This window comes from Notamacropus eugenii, chromosome 5 (assembly GCF_028372415.1).
Source record: "Notamacropus eugenii isolate mMacEug1 chromosome 5, mMacEug1.pri_v2, whole genome shotgun sequence".
Lineage (NCBI taxonomy): Eukaryota > Metazoa > Chordata > Mammalia > Diprotodontia > Macropodidae > Notamacropus > Notamacropus eugenii.
Genome location: NC_092876.1, coordinates 86253947 through 86275771, shown reverse-complemented (window position 1 = coordinate 86275771; position 21825 = coordinate 86253947). Strand labels below are relative to the sequence as shown.

The 21825-nt window shown below is 35.4% G+C and overlaps 1 protein-coding gene across 2 annotated transcripts in view; it reads right to left on the bottom strand.

Annotated features, from left to right (window-relative positions):
• Positions 1–21825, bottom strand: part of CSMD2 (CUB and Sushi multiple domains 2) — a 1007626-nt gene that overhangs the window by 243687 nt on the left and 742114 nt on the right. For both annotated transcript variants that reach the window (XM_072610105.1, XM_072610106.1), the window contains 2 exons: positions 19664–19855; positions 17451–17577 (listed from right to left, as the gene is read on the bottom strand). In XM_072610105.1, the coding sequence (XP_072466206.1) occupies positions 17451–17577; positions 19664–19855 (319 nt within the window). The remainder of the gene's footprint in view (positions 1–17450; positions 17578–19663; positions 19856–21825) is intronic.

The following is a 21825-nucleotide window of genomic DNA, read 5'->3' as shown; positions in this document are numbered from 1 at the left end:
TAAGAGAGAGGCAGCAGCAGAGCAGAGCAGCTAGCATGAGTAAGAGAGGTAGTGATTTTGCCTAAGGGAGCTTGTTTGTGGGGAAGCCTGATGGAAGGAAGGCTTGGGGATGGTGGCCCTCTCTCTATTGGTAATGTGTACAAACTTCCGTGTTACCATGATTGAATTTGCTTTCTATTATCTGAATAAATATTTTAATTTCATCTTTGAAGAAGAGAGTTTATATTTTGTGAGTTGACCCTAGGAATACACCTGCATATCCATAGCAGTTTTGGTGGATTTGCATTGGCGCTAGACCCCCTTATCTAGTTATGATAAGTTAAGCTAAAAAATAAAGAATAAATTACAAAACTGAAAAAGAATAATGAACTAGTTATATATAAGAAATTTAGAGATACTTTAAAGAAAAAACAGTGAATGCATTTTATTTCCAAACAAACAAAACTGAGAAACAAAACTGATCATATACTCTTGACATCTAAAAGAAAATCTTTAGAAATTTTAAAAAAGCAAAAATTGTACAAAACATATTCTTAGTCTACAATGCAATGAAATATAACAAATATGATTAAAAGTACAAGAATATTAAGCTAGGACCAACAGAAATGAAATTATAGCTCTTTAAAGTAATATGTCATAAATCAGGATTTATGAGTTGTAGAACAAACTGCTATCAGAGTGCTATTTACATAATAATAAAAACACAAAAGGATAAACTAAGTAGACTATACCTAATGATCATGGAGCCAGAAAAACTTCTGACTAATACAAGAATGACCAGGCTTAAATCTGTTTAGGACAATCCAAGGTTGTCTGTGTTCTTCATATTTATGGTCCTCATGAGTGATTAACTATACCACAAGAAAGGAATTTCTTAATTGGATAGGTTGTAAATACAATAAGATAAGAGAGTAGACAAAGTGTCGATTGAAATTACAACTCAGAACATCTGTTTTCTCTATCATTATCCTGTCATAACATAGTACATGTCCACAAGATAAAAAGTCCCACTATTCAAGATAGTCCCACTATTCAAGTGTCTCAGGTTCAGGGTTTTATAAGGAATGAATGCTAAGTCAGCCCCATCTGGCCTCGTTGACATAGGAAGAGGTATTCTCGGGCTTACTTAAGAGAACAAAGAGACTGTTAGGTCCAAGCTCTTCTTCTGATTGATTAATTGAAGTTCTGACCCTTATTAAGGTCCAAAATGATATTAAATGATTATCAGGATCAAATAAGATAATAATTTTAAAGCACTTATCATAGTGCCAGGCATATAATGCCATATAACACACACACATACACACACACACACAGAGGCATATATGTACTTGCAGAGTTATTTGTCCTTCATTTTCAAAGAGGACCAATGATATCACTGGTGATTGATGACTTGCACATTAATCAGATTTAAGTGAGGCAGATTTGTGCAAAGTCTTCAGTTTCCCTCTCTCTCCCAGTCATTAAAGTCTAGTGGTAGGACACACACATATACATCCATCTATCTATCTATTTGTAATGACTAATTGGCAAATATGCCTTGGTTGATCATACATTTGTAATGGGTTTCATTTTTTTCATCCATGTTTAGGAAAGAGAGTTATAGCAAGAGGAAGAAAAGGAATATTTTTTCCTAATAGATATATCTATATCTATCTACATACACACACACATATATACATACATACATGTACACATATATATACATTCTCTCTATATATATGTATATATACATACACACATATATATGACTTCATTGATTCAGAAGAGATTACAGACCGTACTATCATCCATGTCTGATCATCTTGTGCATTTTTTGTGCAGATTTTCCCACAAGTTCGACAGATGGATTCCAATGAACAGGCTATAGATTTTCTCCTATTTCTCCTGCATTACGTAACTACAATTAGAGCACTCTGACTATCTGCCATATCCCGTTCTTTCCAGACGACCAACTCATTTTATCTTCCTATTATATAATCCTTTGATAACTTCTTTTAATCCTGCTCTTCTCAAAGTTCTACATTGGTTGGTTATAAGCCTGTTATAGCTTCCATGATTCCATTATCCTCTGTGTGATACTAATTTTTAATTGTTCAGAAGCAATTGTGTTACAGGATTTTATGTCACTGATATCAATACCAGCAGATTGTGAATATTGAAAAGACAGGCCTTTCATGAGATGGTTCTCATCATTCAACAAGTTTCACAAGTTCTTGAAATCAATCTAGCCCATCTTCCTTTTCCTGTTCAACTCCATGCCCAACTCTTTATCCATCTCTGCTGGTTTTCTAGATATACACAGTGATACAAAGTTCCATAGGTAATCCATACAAATGTATATTGAAATCAGATAATAGACATTCTTTTTTCAACCAAATTTTCATAATTTTAAATGAAAATGAACTACAACAACAAAACCCCACAATCTTTTGCTTACAAGAAATACATTCAAAAACACAGAAATACACACAATGAAAAAATGAAGGGCTGGAAAAAATTGCTATGTTTCAAATAAATCCAAAAAAAACAATAGTTGACATCATGCTACCAGAAGAAACAAAAACAAATGTTCAAAACATTGGAAAGGATAAACAAGGAAACTGCATCATAATTAAAAGAATCAACCTTAATATTAAAGTTTATGGTCCAAATGCCTTAGCATCTAAATTTGTAGCTGAACTATTAGTAGACATGGATAGTAACAGATTTCAATGTCTCTCTCAGTTCTGAATACATTTAATAAAAAGATAAAAGAGAGGGAAAATAGAGAACTGAGAATATTGGTGTAGTGGTTAAAGCTGAAAGACTTATGGCATCTTCTAAATGGAACTGCTTAAGAATATATGTATTTCTTAGCACCACGCGGAACATTTATAAAAAACTCACCATGTCTTTGGTCACAGAGATACTGAAAACAAATGTAAAAAGGCAGAAATAATAAATACACCCTTACAGGCCATAAAACAATGAAGATAGGAAATGATTCAGGCACCACAAAAAAAAAGACACAATAAAATGGAGGTTTAACAATGAAGTCCTAACTAATGAATGGGCCAAAGGCAAATTATTGATAATTAATATTTGGATAAAAGGAAATCATTATGATAAACAATAAAGTAAAATTTCTGAGATACAATGAAAGCAATCTTAAGGGGGAAAATCATTCATCCATACATCAATGAAACAGAAAAAAAAACAGGAATAATGAAGTAGACATGCATTTTTTTTAAAATTTTCACATTAGTCATGTTGTAAAGAATTATTTGAACCAATGGGAGGAACCACAAGGAAGAAGAAAAGAAACAACAAAAGGAAAAAAGAAATCAAATAGTCCACTTCCATCTGCACTTAGACTCCATGGTTCTTTCTCCAGATGTGGACATCATGCATCTTATGGAGTTGTCTTAAGTCCTTGCATTGCTAAGAAAAGCCAAGTTTATGAAAATTAGTCACTGCACAATGTGACTGTTACTGTGTGTATAACATTCTCCTGGTTCTGCTCCCCTCACTCAGCATTAGTTTGTATTAAGTGTTTCCAGGTTTCTCTGAAGTTCACCTAGTCATCATTTCTTATAGCACAATAGTGTTCCATTACATTCATATCCCACAGCTTGTTCAGCCATTCCCCAGTTGATGGGCCTCCCCTCAGTTGTCAATTCTTTGCCACCACAAAAAGAATTGCTATAAATATTTTTTGTACATGTGGGTCCTTTTCCCTTTTTTATGATTTCTTTGGGACACACATCTAGTAGTGCTGGGTCAAAGGGTATGGACAGTGTGGTTGCTCTTTGGGCATAGTTCCAAATTGCTTTCCAGAATGAATGGATTAGTACACAAGTCCACCAACACTGCATTAGCATTCTAATTTTCCCACATTTATCATTTTTCCTGTTTTGTCATGTTAGCCAATCTGGTAGCTGTGATGTAGGTCCTCAGATCTGATTTGCATTTCTCTAATCAAAAGTGATTTAGAGCATTATTTCATATGACTATAGACAGCTTTAATTTCTTCATCTGAAAACTGCCTATTTATATCCTTTGACCATTTGGTAATAGACATTCTTTATTCACTTAGTTCTTGTGTGGATACATAGGCCAAGAGCTTGATGCATCTAAAAGACGTCACCAATAGAGGAATCTCTCTTCGACTTGGTCTCTACAATGAACTTTCTCAGAGTGATAACTTTGGCAAATACATGTCAACTTGTTTTGTGCCTCAATCCTTGATATTTAGGATCAAAGTATCATTGAACAAAGTTATTTGTGTCATTCTCTCTTCTAAGGAATATGGAATGACTTTTTAAAAATGTATAAATGGGAGGCACCTTATTGTAAAAGAGCCTGTAATGCATTTTATTCTAGAGGGAAGAGGGAAGCAATACTTACTATGTGCCAGGAACTGTGCTATGTGCTTTACAAATATCATCTTATTTGATCCTTACAACTCTGTGAGGTAGGAGTTATTATTATCCCCATTTTACAATTGAAGAAACTGAAACAAATAGGTTAAATGATATGACCAGAGTCACATGGTAAATGTCTGAGGCTGGATTTGAATTCAGATGTTCTTTACTCCAGGCTCAGTATCACCTAGCTGCCTATTGAATCACATACATTTTTTTTGGTAATGAACAGATACTAAGCATAACGGAACTTTTTCAGTTAACTCTTGAAACAATAAAAGTATGGTTCACTGTTGAATACTGCTTACAACAGGTACTTCTTGTCTACTTAAATTCTCACTGAGGATATTCTGATTTCTATATGATTATTTAAACGCAGATGACTCTCATAAGGACATATTGGTAATTACTGATTTTTCTTTTTGGTTTTTTTTTAGGTATTAAGAAGGGTCTGAGATTTTTTTCCCACACCTCTAATATCTCTCTTTCCTTAGGATACTTTTCATATTGGTTTATCATTAATTATTCTCACCGTTTGTGAGCCATACCAGATGCTTTTTTTTATCTCTTACTTCTACCTCCTCTCAATGGTAGGTACAGTGAGGGAGACCTAATGTGGTGGTCCCCCTATCATTGACGGGGAAAGGAGTTTATCAAAATAATTTCTGTAAATTTTTTCCACTTTTCTTTGATTTCTTTGATTTTCTTTAACTTTTCTCTTTCAATGTCTTAACATGACTTTGCAGAGCTGAGTTGTCATCTCAAGCTTTCTTTGAACTAGTTTCCCTTCCACTGCTTCTCTCTCTACTGTGAAATAAATGATTCTGCTCAAAATCTTCCATTATCTTTCTTCATTAGATTTTATTAATGAATTAATATAAGCTGGTGTTGCCTTTGTCAATTAAGTCCGAAGTTTGCTGAACACTTTTTCTGGGCTCTTTTGGTCTCATTCTAACAAGTAATTTACATTGGTTAAATTTTAGGGTAAAACTAGAGTAGCATAAATATAATTCGGGCTGCCCATCTCCCAGTTTTCATAGACAATTACTTGTTTTAAAAGTGTGTGGTTAGAGTGCTTTAATTATGTACCCTATCTTACTCTCATTTTATTATTTCTTCCTGAGTTTTACTAATTCTGTTCTTGCCTCATGCATCAATGGTACACAGACAGCTCACTCAATGATAACTCCCACATGGATAACCATCTTTTACCTATGTAATCTATTTTGTTATATGATGGTCACCATATTTCCTAAAGACAGGTTTAAAAAACCCCAAAGCTGTCCAATTTTTGATGATTCTTCATGACTTCTTACTGTTTCCTCATCTAATTCACAAGGTTGTTATGAGGAAGATCACTTTATATACATACACATATTTACATATACAAAATATATATTATATATATACATCCATATAGTATTTTGTAAACCTCAAAGTGTTATGTAATTATAATTATTATCATTATAATTATATAGGATGGTGGTTTCAGATCTGACAGGAAACTAAAGGTCATCAAGCCCCCTCCCTGACAGATGAGGAACTTGATGCCCACCAATTTATCCACAGTCACACAAAGTTGTAAAAGGCAGAGCAGGAATTCAAATTCGGAGTGTAGAGCAGCAGTAGCAGAAGCAGTAGCAATAGTAGTAATAGGTAAAATTGATATAGTGTTTACTATGTGCCCTACTGACTCTATTATAAATTTTTTTTAAAGAAGAAAATTGAATGATGGAATTCTTTCAACTATGGAAGAGAAATTCTTATTTACCAAATAAATGGGAAAATTACTGGAGCAGAGATTCAATTTTATATGAAAAAATTAAATTATGTAAAATAATATAACATAATAAAAATACACATTCAGGGAAATATTGAGGTAATAATGCAGATAAAATGATCATAATAGTAAAGATATCACTTGTAGCTTAGAAAATACTTTATGTGCATGATCCCATTTAATTTTCACAATAATCTGACAAAGCAGGCAGGAAAATTATTTTTATTAACCCTATTTTAAAGACGAAAATACAAAGACTACAAGAAATATAGTAACTAGTCTAAGGCCAAAGTTATTAAATGGCAGAAGCAAAACTCAGTTCCATGTTTTTTGATGTCAAATCCTCAGATGCTTAAAATATGTTATACAACTTGAGCTTTAAGAGCGTAAAACTGCACTAAGAATTTCAGATATGATATACAGTAAAGATTCTTATATCAACTATCGATAAAGAACTCATACAGATCTATAAAAGGAATGGATATTCCCCAGTAGACAAATGATCAAGTGTGAATTAATTTTTTAATTACAAATAACCATCTGGGAAAATATTACATCTTACTAATATGGCAAATAACACAAATGCAAAAAAAAAATAACAAGGTTGAGTAGTTACTTAACTTTCCACATTGGGAGAAAAAAATATTAAAAGTTTTTAAAACAATATTATAAGGATTCAGAAAAAATAGATAGAATTATTTCTTGTTGAATTGTAAACTGGTACAATATTTTTGGATAAAAATCTGATAATATTCAATATTTATAAAACTGGTCATGCTACAAAACTCAGTAATCCCATCACAAGGAATATGACACAAAATTCAATTAAGAAGAAAAAAGAACCTGACTTTATAGAGACATTTATAGTTATATTATCTGTTATGGGGGAAAAAAGCTACAATTAACCTATATGCCCCCAAATTTAGGAATGGCTGAACAAGTTTTGGTACATTGTAATAATGCAATCTTAATTTGCCATTAAAATGACCAATATTAGGCTATAAAGAAATTGGGGAAGACAGTAAAATAAAACAAAGTGAAGAAAGTAGAATTAAAGGATATATTAAGTATGATTATAAAGCCTTATATCCATATAGATATGAAAAGGGATTAAATTATTTTTATCAGTTTAAAATTATATTTTAACATAAAGTCATACCAAATATAAGTTGTTACTATATTTTCACAATAGGATTCATTTTTTGAATCATAATGAGTTATGATTTAGTCAGATTCACTAGCAATTAGCACCCAGGAGAACAGGTAGTAGGACATAGTAGCTGCCTTCTAAAGGTAGGTAATTCCACACCTGAAGAAGGAAATTTTCACTGTCTCTAGCTCCCTACAAAAGAGCTAAACCTTCCTTATTACTTTTTTTGTATAAGTCTAAGAGCCAAGGAACCTTGGTTTGGAAGACTAAGTTTTGAACTGTATGGTAGAATAACTTATGTCCTAGACTGTGTGATAGACCTAGCTATAGTGGCTCTCCTAGTAAAATGATGGACAACATAAGCACAGCTGACACGTGGTCAGGATAAAAAATGTGAGTCCTTGGTGACTGATGACCAAAAAAGAGAGTACTCTTCATTCAATTTCAGGTTCAAGATCAAGGGATTTCCATGATGTAAGAGAGCAATATATACTTTTACCTCAGAATCTCTAAAGGGTTCCACATTGCACATTATGGCAAAGTGGTGATAATCAATATGATCTCTTATTTAGACTGTACAAATGGATTGAAAATTAGCATCCTGGGAGAAGCTAGGTGTAATAATTACTTTTATTTTACATTGTGTCTCTTTTCATCTCAAGAATGATGTGCTCCCCAGCAGTACCTTCAGTCTCCTAGACAGACAATTTTTAAAACTTCTATGAGATGGCTGCATCTTTCTCAATGAGCCAGTGTTGAACCCTTATATTTTTCCTATAAAAAGGAGGAAGAGGGAGTAAATTTACTATTTCTAGTTATAGTGGAAGATATTAGACAGGAGGATGAAAGAGTGAGGCTAGAGCCCTCCAGCTATCTGGATCAGCTTGCTCACCATATCCTCATGGACAGAATCCAGCATGATCCCCAGCCAAAGGACTTTACCACTTACTTGAATGGCTCTAAGGAAGAGGTTGAAAATAAAGGTGCAACTGCATCAAACTGGGCACATGTTAAGGTAGGCACATGAGAAGACAACAACATACACAAAAAATTGAAAAATTTGGTTCAGTACTAATAAATAAAAGAGTGAATTGTGGATTATTTGGAAGTTCTTTCCTTTCACTACCTCTCCCCTCTATCCCTTTTCTCTTTCTTTTTCATTAGAGTTGGGGTTCCTGGTCCTATTTTCTAAAAATGTATTTAATTTTTACTGCTATTTTTTGTTTTAATGTCATTTTCATTATAGAACATATACCTCTCCTCTCCACTCTCCTACCCAGTGACCTCTTGTAACCAAGATCCAAAAGGAAAGAGAAAAAAACATTCAACAAAATGAAACATCAATTGTATTTGACATCATATGCAATGTTCCACACCCATGTTTCCCTGCCTTTGCAAAGAAAAGATATTTTCTCAATCATCTCCAGTGTCAAGCGTGGTCATTATCATTATACAGAAATCAGTCCTTTCTTTCACTTTTTCCCATTTACATTTTTATACTCAGGGTGTTGAACTTTTCTTGTTTCCGTGTTCTTCATTCTCAATCAGTTCTCAGTTTGTATAAGCTTTTCTCATGTTTCTCTGAATTATTAGTTTTGTCATACCTCACAGTAATATTTCATTACATTTTTAGATTTGTTTCACCATTCCCCAACTAATGGGCATCTATTTTGTTTCCAGTTCTTTACTGTTACAAAAATTGGGGCAGTATTTTAGTTTATGTGTGATCTTACTTTCTGACTGACTTTCTTGGGTTTTATATCTAACAATGAGATCTCTGTATCAATGATGTCATTTTTTTAAAAAGTATAATTCCAAATTGCCTCCTAGATTGGCTAGATCAGTTTACCACCATAAATATTTTATTATTGTCCCAATTTTTTGGTAGCTCCTTCAACATTGACTACCTAAATCTTCTGTCATTTTTGCCAAATTTCTGGGTATTTTATTTTTTATTTTCATTTCTCTTACTACTTATCATGTGCAACAATCTTTCACAAAATTTTAATAGTTTGCAATTCTTTTTAGAACTGTTTGTTCATATATTTTGAACACATTTATTAGAGAATGAATTTTTATCCTATGTATTTGTATTAACTCCATATGTATGTATAATGTATGTATAATACATGTATGTAACATATACACATGTATATATGCTGGATATACTTATCAATGATATTTGATGCAAAGCTGTTTTCTTTCTCCCCTCAATTGAGATTCTCATGAATACTTCCTTACAGAAAAGAGTAAAATTCTGAACAACATAACAAAAAGTGAAATTGATCATATCATTAGACAGAAAAAGATTGGTTAAGAATATGAGAGTTATTTCAGAAAAAAATGTAGGCTGATCATTAGCTGGTCAGAAAAAAATCAACATCAAATAAAACAGTTCATATTTGACCTATCTAAATGACCTCTTTTGAAAAATCAGAAATAAATAAGGATACTGACTGACAAGCACAAACATTTCTTAACAATACTTAACTGATATAAAAACAATTGTCATAATAAAGATGACAAAATAATACAGAAATTTCCTCAATCAGCAAACACTTGTTCTCCATGCTACTCTGAAAGATAAGGAAGCTAAACGTAGTGCCATTTTAGGGTTCAGGCTAATTTCTGGTATATTACAGAGGAGGATAGTTAAAATCACAATAGTACTGTCTTAAAACAGCAAAAAGCAGCAAAAGGAAATATTAATCTGCAGAGAGTTTGGCATAAAAGCCAACTGATCCATACAATCCAAAAGGCATTTGCAAATAAAACGGAAAAAGGAATAAGAAATAGAAATTTAAAAACTGAATGGAACAGATCTGCCCTATATCACTCTATTCTGATCACTGATGACAGTGGAACCATTTGAATACATGCGCAATACTTAAGTGAGTACTTAGTATGAGGCCATAGAAAAAGTACTTATGATGAAGAAAGTGTGGTTGCCACATGGGAAGAACATATAGAATATATGTTTTGGATGTAAAAATGAGGAAGATTCTAAAAGACTGAGTAAGTATTAATATGAAAAAACATCCAAAAAGATACCAACCATCACCAACTAATATGTCTATTTTCTTGGCCTCTACAAAATCTTTATGAAAACTGTCTGTGCAAATTTCAAGTATGTCCATGACAGAAATATGAACAGGCACACTGCCGATAATTCTGCGGAGTAGGCCAAGTGTTTACAATCTCATCGTTGACTGAGGTGATAAAAAATAAAAGATCTTGTTGTGTTTATTGATGTATGCAAAAGAATGACTCAGCAAAGCATAATGTAAATTTAAGAGTTGTCTCTTCAATTCAAGTATTTCTCATAAAAATGTTAAGAATACCAGAAAAGTCCTTGATACCACAACTGTAATTTTATTCCAAGATTCTCTGGCTTTAACATTAAGCAAAGCTTGAAAGACCCAAAATATTTGTCTATTGAGGTTATTCTGCAAAAACATCTAAATGGACAGAGGTTCTCTACAGATGGTCAGGCTTTCCAGAAGTTCTTGTATGCAAACGGCATTTTGTTGATTTATTAATCTTAAGAGCCTGGAGACGAGACCATTTCAGGGAGGATTTAAAGGAGAATGATCTAGAGAATAATCTAGATCAATGATCAAAGATTGGATTAAAGGACACTGATAATATTTTTCATCCATTTCATTCTATATTTCAAAAATGAAGTGGATCAAAATATATATTGACATTATTATGGTATGTAATTGGGTAGAGAGTGAATGAATTCTGTACATATATTTTGGATAAGCGAAGACAGACAATGAGATGAACCTTGAATTCAGTAACTAAAGAAGAATGGATGACTCTGTATTTGGGGAAATGTACAGTGCTTTCAATGATCATACAATGGTCATAGTTGACAAAAGAGATTTTATCAGCATGTATATTTTCCTAATAATGTTATATGGTTGAAAATTATGAAATACCATGAAGTATGGAGGGCAAGATATAAGAAGAATGTTTACGGTGACTTACAAATAAAGTAATGTGTGTGTCTAAGTATGTGTGTATATATATTATATATACATATATGTATACATACATACATATTGATATGGAAAAATATACAAAAAGATATCAACCATCACCAACTAATATGTCTTATTTTCTTGCCCTCTACAAAATCATTATGAAAATTATCTGTGCAAATTTCAAGGATATCCCTGATGAAAGTAAAAACAGGCACACTCTACATGATGATAAATAATACCTGTTATTAGGGCAGCTAGCTATGTGGCACAGTGGATAGAGTCCTGGGCTTGGAATCAGCAAGATTCATCTTCATGAACTCAATTCTGGCATCTGACACTTCCCAGCTGTGTGACCATAGCCAAGTCACTTAACCCTGTTTTCCTCAGTTCCCTGTCTCTAAAATGAGCTAGAGAAGGAAATGGCAAACCACTCCAGTATTTTTACCCAAATAAGATGACAAAGAGTTGGACATTACTGAAATGACTCAACTGAAATGATTCAGACAATAATACCTATTCTTGCACAAGAGGCAATTTGGTCTCCTGAAAAGAAAGGAGAAAAGAAGTAGATTAATTAACTTCTATTCCCTTAGTTTTCAGGGAGAGTAAAAGTCCTTTAAAAGGAAATAAAAGATAAAAAGGATCCAGAGAGGGAAATGCTAACCTATATCAGGAAGGAGGATGTAAAGTAGTGTCACATAGAGAAAAAGACCAATGGCCACTGAAAATTTTGAGCTAATTATAATAAGATGCTTTCCATAAAGAAGGACACTGGATTATTACAGTAAGAAGCAGCTACCTGTAGCCAAAAAATCATGACAAGGAACACTTCCTACAAGTAAGTGATCATCAATCTATTATTATATGTAAAGAAGAGAAAAATAATGGTGAATGATATCTTCCTCCTCGGGGGTTCCCTTACTTGTTGACCTGAACTTTCTCACCCATTCAAAATGGGGGGAGGAGAGAAATGCGCTGCTTGTCTAGAGTCATATCTGTCTGCCATATAACAGAGAACTTCCGGAGACTTGCCATATCTAGTGACTATTACCCAATTAGTGAGGCAGTAGCCTCGCAGGGATTGTTAGAGTTGAGTAGAAACTATCCTACTTTGGCATTAAATACAATGAAGAGTAAATTTCTGTCTATTTTTTCCATTTGAATCTTGGCCTGGAACCAAAAGGGAGGAATTTTTCAATATGTTCGGAACTTCAATGTTTCTTTCAACTTTTTAGTAATTTCTATGCCTTTTACATTGTGGGTTTGTGATGCTTTAATTATTATTGTTTGTTATTATGAATGTGCTTTAATTGTGTATTCGGAGCCCTGCTGACTCTGGGTAAAATGTCTTATAAATAAAATGATCATTTTCTTTTCATATTTTTGGATGTCATTTAGGGTAATTTAAACTAATTCTCATTTGGATGACAGAGTGAGACCTCTGGAGACAACAGTAGCAGCAGTCTTTGGAAAGATTTCTCATTGGTCTTCCTTCTCCTAGATGAGGCAACAGCTGCTGCTTTAGCTGTTGTTTTCCCTTACAAATGTGAAGATCTGAGGCTGAGTACCATGAGTGAAGCATCCATTGTCTAAATGAGATTTTTTTTTCTTATGCTGCAATAAAGAATATTCAGTAATTGCTATGGAAACCCTGGAGCCCTCTCCAAGTCTCTAATACACCAATAAGGAAGGCAAGTTGTATCTATTTGTCAAGATACCACAGGGTGTTTTCTCCACTTTCAACATATTTTTTTTCCGTATTTGCAACATGTAATGGAAGAAAGATTTGCCACTCAAGATAATGAGGTTAGCATTAGCCTAATCATCAAACAGTCTAAAAGCCTTTGCTTTAAACTCAGTGATAATATAGAAATGAGCTTTTAGGAGAATAGTTTCATCCTAGCTTCATGGAATATTACTTTACTACCACCTTCATCTAAATGACAGAGTTGTGAGATATGAACCCCTAAGATGGAATCGTCTTCTCTGGGTAACTCCACACTTTTAGGCAACAGCCAATTAGCCTTATCTGGGGCTAGTTTCTCACCAGCAAATTGGCTAAAATACTGCTACTAATATAATCATCTCAGGCTAGTTTTTCATCTCTATAAGTTTCCATAGATATAGAGCCTCTGACTGGAGCTCTCTATCAACCAATTAACAAACATTTATAAAGTACCCACTATATTCCAGACCCTGGACTAGCTGCTGCAGATACAAGTTTGTTTGTTTTTTTAAATCCCTATTTCAAGAAACTTACATTAAGAGCAGCAAATAAGTACATTTATAAATATATACAGCATTAGTGTAAAGTGAATAAATACAAATTTAGACAGTCATTAAATAAGAGAGACAGAGAGACAGAGAGAGAGAGAGAGACAGAGACAGAGAGAGAGAGAGAGAGAACGAACTAGTATTTGGGAGAGATATAAAAATTAGGAATCCAGCTGCATTCTTAATGGAAGAGTAGAAATCTATGCAGCCAAGGTACAGGTGACAGTGCATTCTAGGCATATGAATGGCCAGTACAAAGGCATGGAGATAGGAGGAGTATTGTCTGCGAAGAACAGAGAGAAAGATGGTTTGACTCAATTACATTGTAAGACACTTTAAAAGAAAAACAGAAGAGTTTATATTTTATCCTAGGAAGTCACTATAGTTGACTGAGTAGAGAAGTCACATAGTTATATTTGACTACCCTTCAGGAAAATGACATGAGCAGTGGTGTGTATAATGAACTAGAGTGGGGGGAAAAGGTAGGAAGGCAAGGAGACAACAGTTTCAACCTTGCTTCTGCAACAATCTAGTGCTCAGAAGAGAATCCAAAGAAACATCCACAGTTATTGTATATGCCTTGGATAAAGATCCAGCAATAGACTGAGAAGGAACAGTCAGGTGAGAACTGCGTAATGAAAACCTAGAAAAGAGAGAATCAAGAAGAGATGGAAATCAAGTGTCTCAGACTTCAGATAAGTCTAAGAAGGTGACGACTCAGAAAATGACATTAGATTCAGTCATTAAGGGAACACAGATAGTAGCTGTATGCTCCTGCACCAATGTGCGGCTTCCAGGGCCTCTCTTCCTCCAGGACTGAATCACTTCCCTTCTGTCATAGGGTTTAAACTTGCCCCTCAAAGATCACTGTGGATGATAAAATTGTTGTCCTCCTTATTAATAATGGCTCTAGACTGTACAGATCTGCCTTTGCAGGAAACAATGCCCACCTTGCAAACTTTCTTTCCCTCCATAGACATCAGGGTATGATCCTGAGTATGGGCCAGAAAAATAACTGCAAGATGTATTCTGATTCTAAAGTATTCCATTGAACACAGCAGTCACCAGCTGGGGCCATCAAGAAGATCTGGCACCATACTTTCTATAATTAACCTTGTGCTCCCCTGAAAGAGCAGCCTGCACCACTCACATGTCCCCATGAATCCCAAAGTCACTCCAGCCATATATGCGCTCATCTAGACTATGCTAGCTCTCTAAGTTTCTGGTCATACTGCTGGTATTATGATGGTCTGATCCACACTGGGACCATCTATGATGGCTATGCTCTTCTTCATGCCATGCTCCATCTGTATGTAGCTGGCAGTGACCTGACAGACTAACTCATGGAGACAGTGACAGAGAAATTTCAATTTTACTACCGATGAGGGAAAACTGTGTATGACATCAAGCAGAAGCAATCTTGTGATGCCCTAGACTTTGAGAAGAAGATGGTCACTGCTGCACCTAGCTCTTTTTTTTTCTGAAAGCTATGAGTATCCAGATGGTCAGATTATCACCAGTGGCAAGAAAGGATTCAGGTAACCAGAAGCTCTCTTCTTAGTTACAAAATCCTGGGGTATCTATGAAACTACATTCAACTCAGTCATGAAGTATAATGTTAACGTCTGTTAGATCTGAATGGTAATACCATACTGTTTAATGGTACTACCCATGTACTCACAAATTGCCAACAGAATGGAAAAAGAGATTACAATCCCACCCCCAAGCACAGTGAAAATCAAGATCATTTCCCCACCTAAGCCCAAGTACTCTGTTTGGATCAGAGGCTCTGTGGAGCTTCCCTGTTCAGTGATGTGTATCATCAAACAGGAGAATGACAAATCTGGGCCCTCCACTGTCCACTAAAAATGCTTCCAAATGGACTGGTTTTTGTTGTTTTGTTAAATGGTGTGACATGATAACTGTCCAAAAAAGAGATGATATTGGTATGGATTTCTTCATTTACATATTGATTCTTTTGCTCATTCATTCATCTATTTATTCAGTGCCCTGGATGCAGGATTTAATAGTGAATAGGAACAGGAATAGCTAAAGTGATGAGCAGTTTAACTCTACTGGAGGCAGATAATTCCCAAAGTTCTGGTTCTACAATATGAAAGCCTCTCATTGTTAGTTTGGTTTTTAAAAGTCATTTCAAAAGTTGTATTGATGCAGGGAATTTGTTTCATCTGTGAAGACTGCTTTGCTCTGCTAATAGGAATTACATAAATCCAAACAAGGGAGAAGGAGAAGTGCTATTACTTACATGTAAATTTTGTACTCATTTTAAAAAATAAAACTTTTCGTATCTTCCACTCTCATCTTTGTGCTTCCCATTAACAAATTAAGCAGTTGATTAAATGAAGTCAGAACAAAGTCATATACTCAAAAGGTAAAGCAGGAATAACAATTACACAGAATTCTGCTTACTAACCAAGGGTACGCTTTCCCACAATGCACATAGTGTCCACAGGTAAGAGTGGGTACAAGCTGAAAGTACTGTGGAGGCGAGGTGCATGTTCAGGAATATAGGTAGCCAGGGCAACTCACAATTCTGGAGACTGTGGGACTCTGAAATGACTTTATTTAGACATTTTTCTTTATCTGACTACTCATATGAGAACCTTTAAACAGGTCTAAGCAGCTTCTATGCTCCCCACCCCCAAGGTGGAGATAAAGGCCAGCATATACCCTAAAGCCTTGAGAAAGCCCAGTATGACAGTGCCTTCAATGTAAACTTGTTGAGTTTCAACAGCATTTTATTTAGCCTTTTACATATCACACCAAAGCATCTGTTTCATCTGGCCTGGTAACCTCCATATCAAGTGTCTGGGCTAATGACTTTGGGTAATGAATGGACTTTTTATTTTAGCCTACTTATTGGGATTTTGTTTTTGTTTGGGCTTATCTAAGATTTCTTTGTGAATGATCTCCACCCATTTGGGTAGAACTCTAAATTATCCTTTATCTACTTTGAGAACAAAGACATCACCCTTAGTGAGACTAAACATTATCTGATAATACTAGATTCTTGAGGGATGAGTGCCTTAGCTTCGAAACCATAGTAAAAAGTAATAACTATTCTGTTATTCTAGATAGAGATTGCATGGGGACATAATTGCGTAGTATAAATCAATTAATGCATTATTCACATATCCTATAATGTTACCCCAATAGAAGGAAACTATATCAACATGAAGGCCTTTGATAGATGTCATGTTAATTACTGGTACCCATGGTCACTATATGACACTTCCTGGCATTGATACATAAAAGCATGCAGAGGCTGCTGTAAAGAAGAAGCTCAGTTGTTAAGGGGCTACATTACCAAGAACACATGCCACATTTATGCACCTTAGCCATAAGGTGTCTCAGTAAGTGGTTAACAAAAAAGATCTCAAGACCTAGCTCAGACTCAGGAGAAAGTCTAGCAACTAGTGAGATCAGTAAATAAACAGGATGTGACATTTAAGGCTCTCTCTCTCCTGATGATCTTTAAAAATTTGAATAGATTTCTCCCATTCAATTTCCTAAAATGCTAAAAAAACAGAAAAAAAACAAAACACCTTTTGCTTAAACCCATCACTGTTCTGAGGAGACTGAAAGAGAGAGGTGATAGTTACTAGATTTAGGCAGGATACCCCAATGTCATTTGGAGATGCTAGAATGCCTTGTTGTAACTACGATGATTACAAAATATAAAAATCCTGGTTAGCACATGAAGTTCTGGTCCTTTTCCCTGAGGCTGAATAGGAATCTTGTTATCCAACTAATGAAATAAAACAGTTATCATGTAGTAATATCCCTTGAAACCAGGCCACTACCTGCTTCAATGAGCCCTTTCCACTTACCCTATGGTGCACCCAGCATCAGCTTCAATAGTCCAAACACAGTTGAGATTGTGGTCATAGGGAGCTGGATACCCAGGTGAGAGCACTTGTCCAGACACCTCTCCTTTGATAGTACCTCCACACTCAGCTGAAAGAAATATCAACAGGATAAGGAGCAAAGGAGAAACCTGATATAGAGTAGCTCTTACTCAGTTTCAAAGCCTAAGCTACACCTTTTTCTGAGATCCTCCAGTAGAACAAGGTGAAGTTAATAATCCCAAGGTATACTGGGGCTAAAGAAACAGCAGTGATCTAGCATGCTGACATTCTCCTTTGATAGTTATGCCTGCTAAGGGGGCAGTTAATGGAGAAGAAATGTGCAGCCCTTTTAATGTCTTGTCACAAATCACCAAAAACATGTCATAAACTCAAGAAAATAAGATTTTTAAACTCAATTCAGAAAGCAGAGTTGGATGCATGAAAAATCACCCCTTATGTTGACCCTGGACTCTAAGGTCCTATTGGATTAGAACTGGATTACAAAGTAGAAGGTAAAAGCTGTGCTGTCAGGAAGATAAGCTATAAGGGACAATAGACTTAAGAGAAATAGGAAGACAGAAGCATGGATGAGGACAAGAACAGGTGGAAAAAGGTAGATAATGCTGGAGGAGACAAGAGTCAAGAAACTATGGCATGTTAAAGATGAAAGAGACCTTAGAACACCCAACATGACTACTCCTATTACAGAGGAAACAGGTCAAATTCACACAATTGGAGTTAGAACACAAGTCTAAATTAAACTAAATTCAAAGCTAAACTAAATTAACTAAAACAACAAGGACACAACAAATAATGAAAATACCTACTAAATAATAAGTGAAGTAGCTGACTTTAATATAACACTTTGTTTTGCAAAGCACTTTATCTCATTAATTCATTTGCTCTTCACAACAATACTGGGAAGCGGGTATAATGTTACTCCCATTGTACAGATGAGGAAAATAAGGTTCAGAGAATTTAGGTGACTTGACCGAGATCATACAGTCGAGTAAGTGTCTAGGGGAGGATTTAGACTCAAATCTTTCAAGCTCCAGGTCCAATGCTGTATCCACTGTTCCATGTCACTTGTGCCAGAAGGCACCTCTGGATGGGAAAACTATTATGTATAGAGGAATGCCATTTTACTTTTGAACAATTCAAATTATCATGAAGTTTTTTTCTTACATGAAGTCAATATCTAGCTCTGAGTGATTTCTACCTTTTGCTCCTACTTTTGTCACCCAAGGTCAAGCAGAACCAGGCTAACCACTCTTTCACATGACAGTCCTTTCAACACTGAAAGGCAGATATGATGTCCCCCTTAAGTCCTCTCTTCTGTAGGCTAAACATCACTGGTTTCTTCCACCAGTACTGAAATGGCATGATTTCCAGTCATTTCACCAGGCTGGTGCTCGTTTGGAAGCATTCCAGTTTATCAGTGTGCTTCCTAAGTGTAGTAACCAAAAATGAAGGCATACTCTGACTGCCTTAGAGAAACCTCTGCCTTGAGGCCCCAAACTCAGATGAACGCCTGCCCATACCACTTTTTCAGGAGGGGCTCCAACCATCTCCCCCTTTTCTTTACCCCTTTTTCCTCCCCTCCTCTCTCTCCCCCCACATCTCTTCCTCTCCAGGACTTCTACATCAAGTCTCTTAAACTGATGACTTTAGAGAATTAATGGTGAAACTCATACTAGAAACCAAATATCCTGAGACTTCCAATTGGTCCTTTTTCAATTGACAGTATCACTTCTTTATTAGTATATTTGCTGAAATAACATATAAAAGAGGCATTAGGAGGAATATGTGGGTGGGGACCTTCATAAAACGGAAGGTCAGGAGACTGAAATACATCCCAAATCTGCCACCAACCATCTGTGATTTTGGTTATCAAGGCTTCATTTTCCCTATCTGTCCACTGGGGATAAGAAAACCTGCTCTGAACACCTCTCACTGGTGTAGTAGACATAAAAATATGAATGTGAGAGTGATCTGTAAAATATAAAGTGCCATAAAGATGCAGTACATAATTATTATCAAACTAGCATCCCCAGACCGAGAAGCCTTGTATCAAATTTTGACAGTGACATCAGACAGCAAGTTTATTATTGTAACAGAAGAAAAGGTAATGAAGGCAAGAAGGAGGCCTCACTAAAGATCTGAGGAAGGCATCATGAGAAGCATAGCAATCCTACCAATGCAGATGGGCAGAGGTCTATCCCAAGACCTGCGTTCTCCAGTCAGGCACATCAAAACTGGGCTGCCTCGCAGAGTGTACCCAGGGTCACAGCTGAAGGACACTGAGCTTCCTGCAAAGTGGCCCCCATCATGCACTTTGTAGCCAAATTGGGGGATTCCAGGATCCTCACATTTGATGAGTTCAAAACCTGGTAAAAAGATACAATCAGAAAAATGTGATTCATATTCAGAAACCCTCAAAGAAATCCCTCACCCACCCTTCGAAGTAATAATTAGGACAGACAAGAGGAAACCACTGATAACTTCAAGCAGAGCAGGGAGAAAAGTAACAAGCTCCTCGGACTTTAAAAGCAACTAATTGTCTCTCATCTTTGTGTCTTTGCACATGTGCTTATCCATATGCGAAATGACTTCTCAGTTCCTCAACTATGGCAAACTACATCTCTAAGTAATTTCAAAACCCATCTCTTTCAGGAAACCTTCCCTAATTAATGCTATCAAGTTCTGATTGCTTCTCTACTCTGCATCTATTCAACAATAATGTACTTTATGCATTATACTAAGTTATATATGTCTTCAAAGAATTAATGTGTAAGTGACTAGTCTGCCCAGTGGACCTTTGAGTTTTTCAAGGAAAGGGCTGGGTATTCCATTAATTTCGTATTCACCCAAAATGCTCTTTCATTAGTGGATCTTCAAGAAGTCCATGTAAGTGACCGACCATTTTTGGTAGGATGGAATATGGGGAAAAAATCTATTTCAAATGCTACTTTAAAAGCACATTCTATTTGGCTTAGAAAGCAGCCTCTGTATTGTATAAAGAGCTGACCTCAGAATTAATAAGAATTTGGTTCAAGTCTGCCTCTGGCATATTATCCTTGTTATTTTTCTGTGAACAAATCACTTATACTCTTGGTGCCCCAGATAAATCTCTAAGTTTATAAATTGTAAAGCAAATGCCAATCTACCTTGACAGAATTTCCTAACCAAGAGTTCCTTATACTAATAAAATCAAAAGGTCTGTCCAAAAAAATCCTGATTATATGTACTTAAAATAAGTTTTATCTAAAACAGAATCATTCTGTTAAAACTGGACAGTGCAGGTAAATGTATGCTAATTCTATGCTCTGGTAGAGAAGCCTTTTAGAGCCAGAAATAAAAGGATCAATTATAGATATGTATGTATGTATGAATGCATGTACATAACCTCATCGATTCCCATGGATTTAACTAGCATCTCTTATAAATAGTGTCATCTGTATATCAACACCAATCTCTCCCCTAAACTTCCATCCCAGATCACCAGTTGCTGACTAGGCATTTCAAAATGAATGTCTTCGGAATATGTTAAACTCAACAGGTCTAAAACTTATCTTATTAGCTTTGCCCAATATCCTTTTGTCTTCCGAACTTCCCTGTCATAGACATTCTTCCAGTATCTTGAGTTTCTAATCATAGCACTAACCTTGAGTCCTCATTTTCCCTCACTTAACATATCCAATCATTTGCCAAATCTTGTCATTTCAGCCTTCACAACTTCTCACATGCAAATCCTTTTATCCACTCACACAACTACCACCTTAATTCAGGATCTCATCCCCTAGATTATTGCAACAATTCCACAATTGGTGCCCTTTCAACGTCTCTCACCACTCCAATCTATTCCAGATGCTGCTGCCAAAATAAGTTCTGATTTGACCATTTGACTCCTCTATAAAGCCAACTCCAGTGGCTTCTTTTAGCCTCTGAAATATAATATAAATTCCTCTATTTAACTCTGAGAGCCCTCCACAATTTGACCTCATGCTATCTATACATCATCATTAAAATTTTCTCCTTCCCACATTGTGCAATCAAGTTGAACTTGCTTTCTCTTTGTTCTTATCAGGAAACTCCACCTCCCAGCTTCATGCCTTTCCATTGATTGTCTCCCCAAGCCTGGAATACCCTCTCTCCTTACCTCCACTGCATAGTCACTATCATCCTTTAAGATGCACCTCAGGCATCATCTCATGAATGAAACTTTTCCTGATACCCCAATCATCTTATATTTAACTACTTTGTGTATGTCCGTGTATATATATACAAAACACATATACGTGTTTGTTATGTTTATACATATTACATACATATGTATGTGTATATATGTATAAATGTA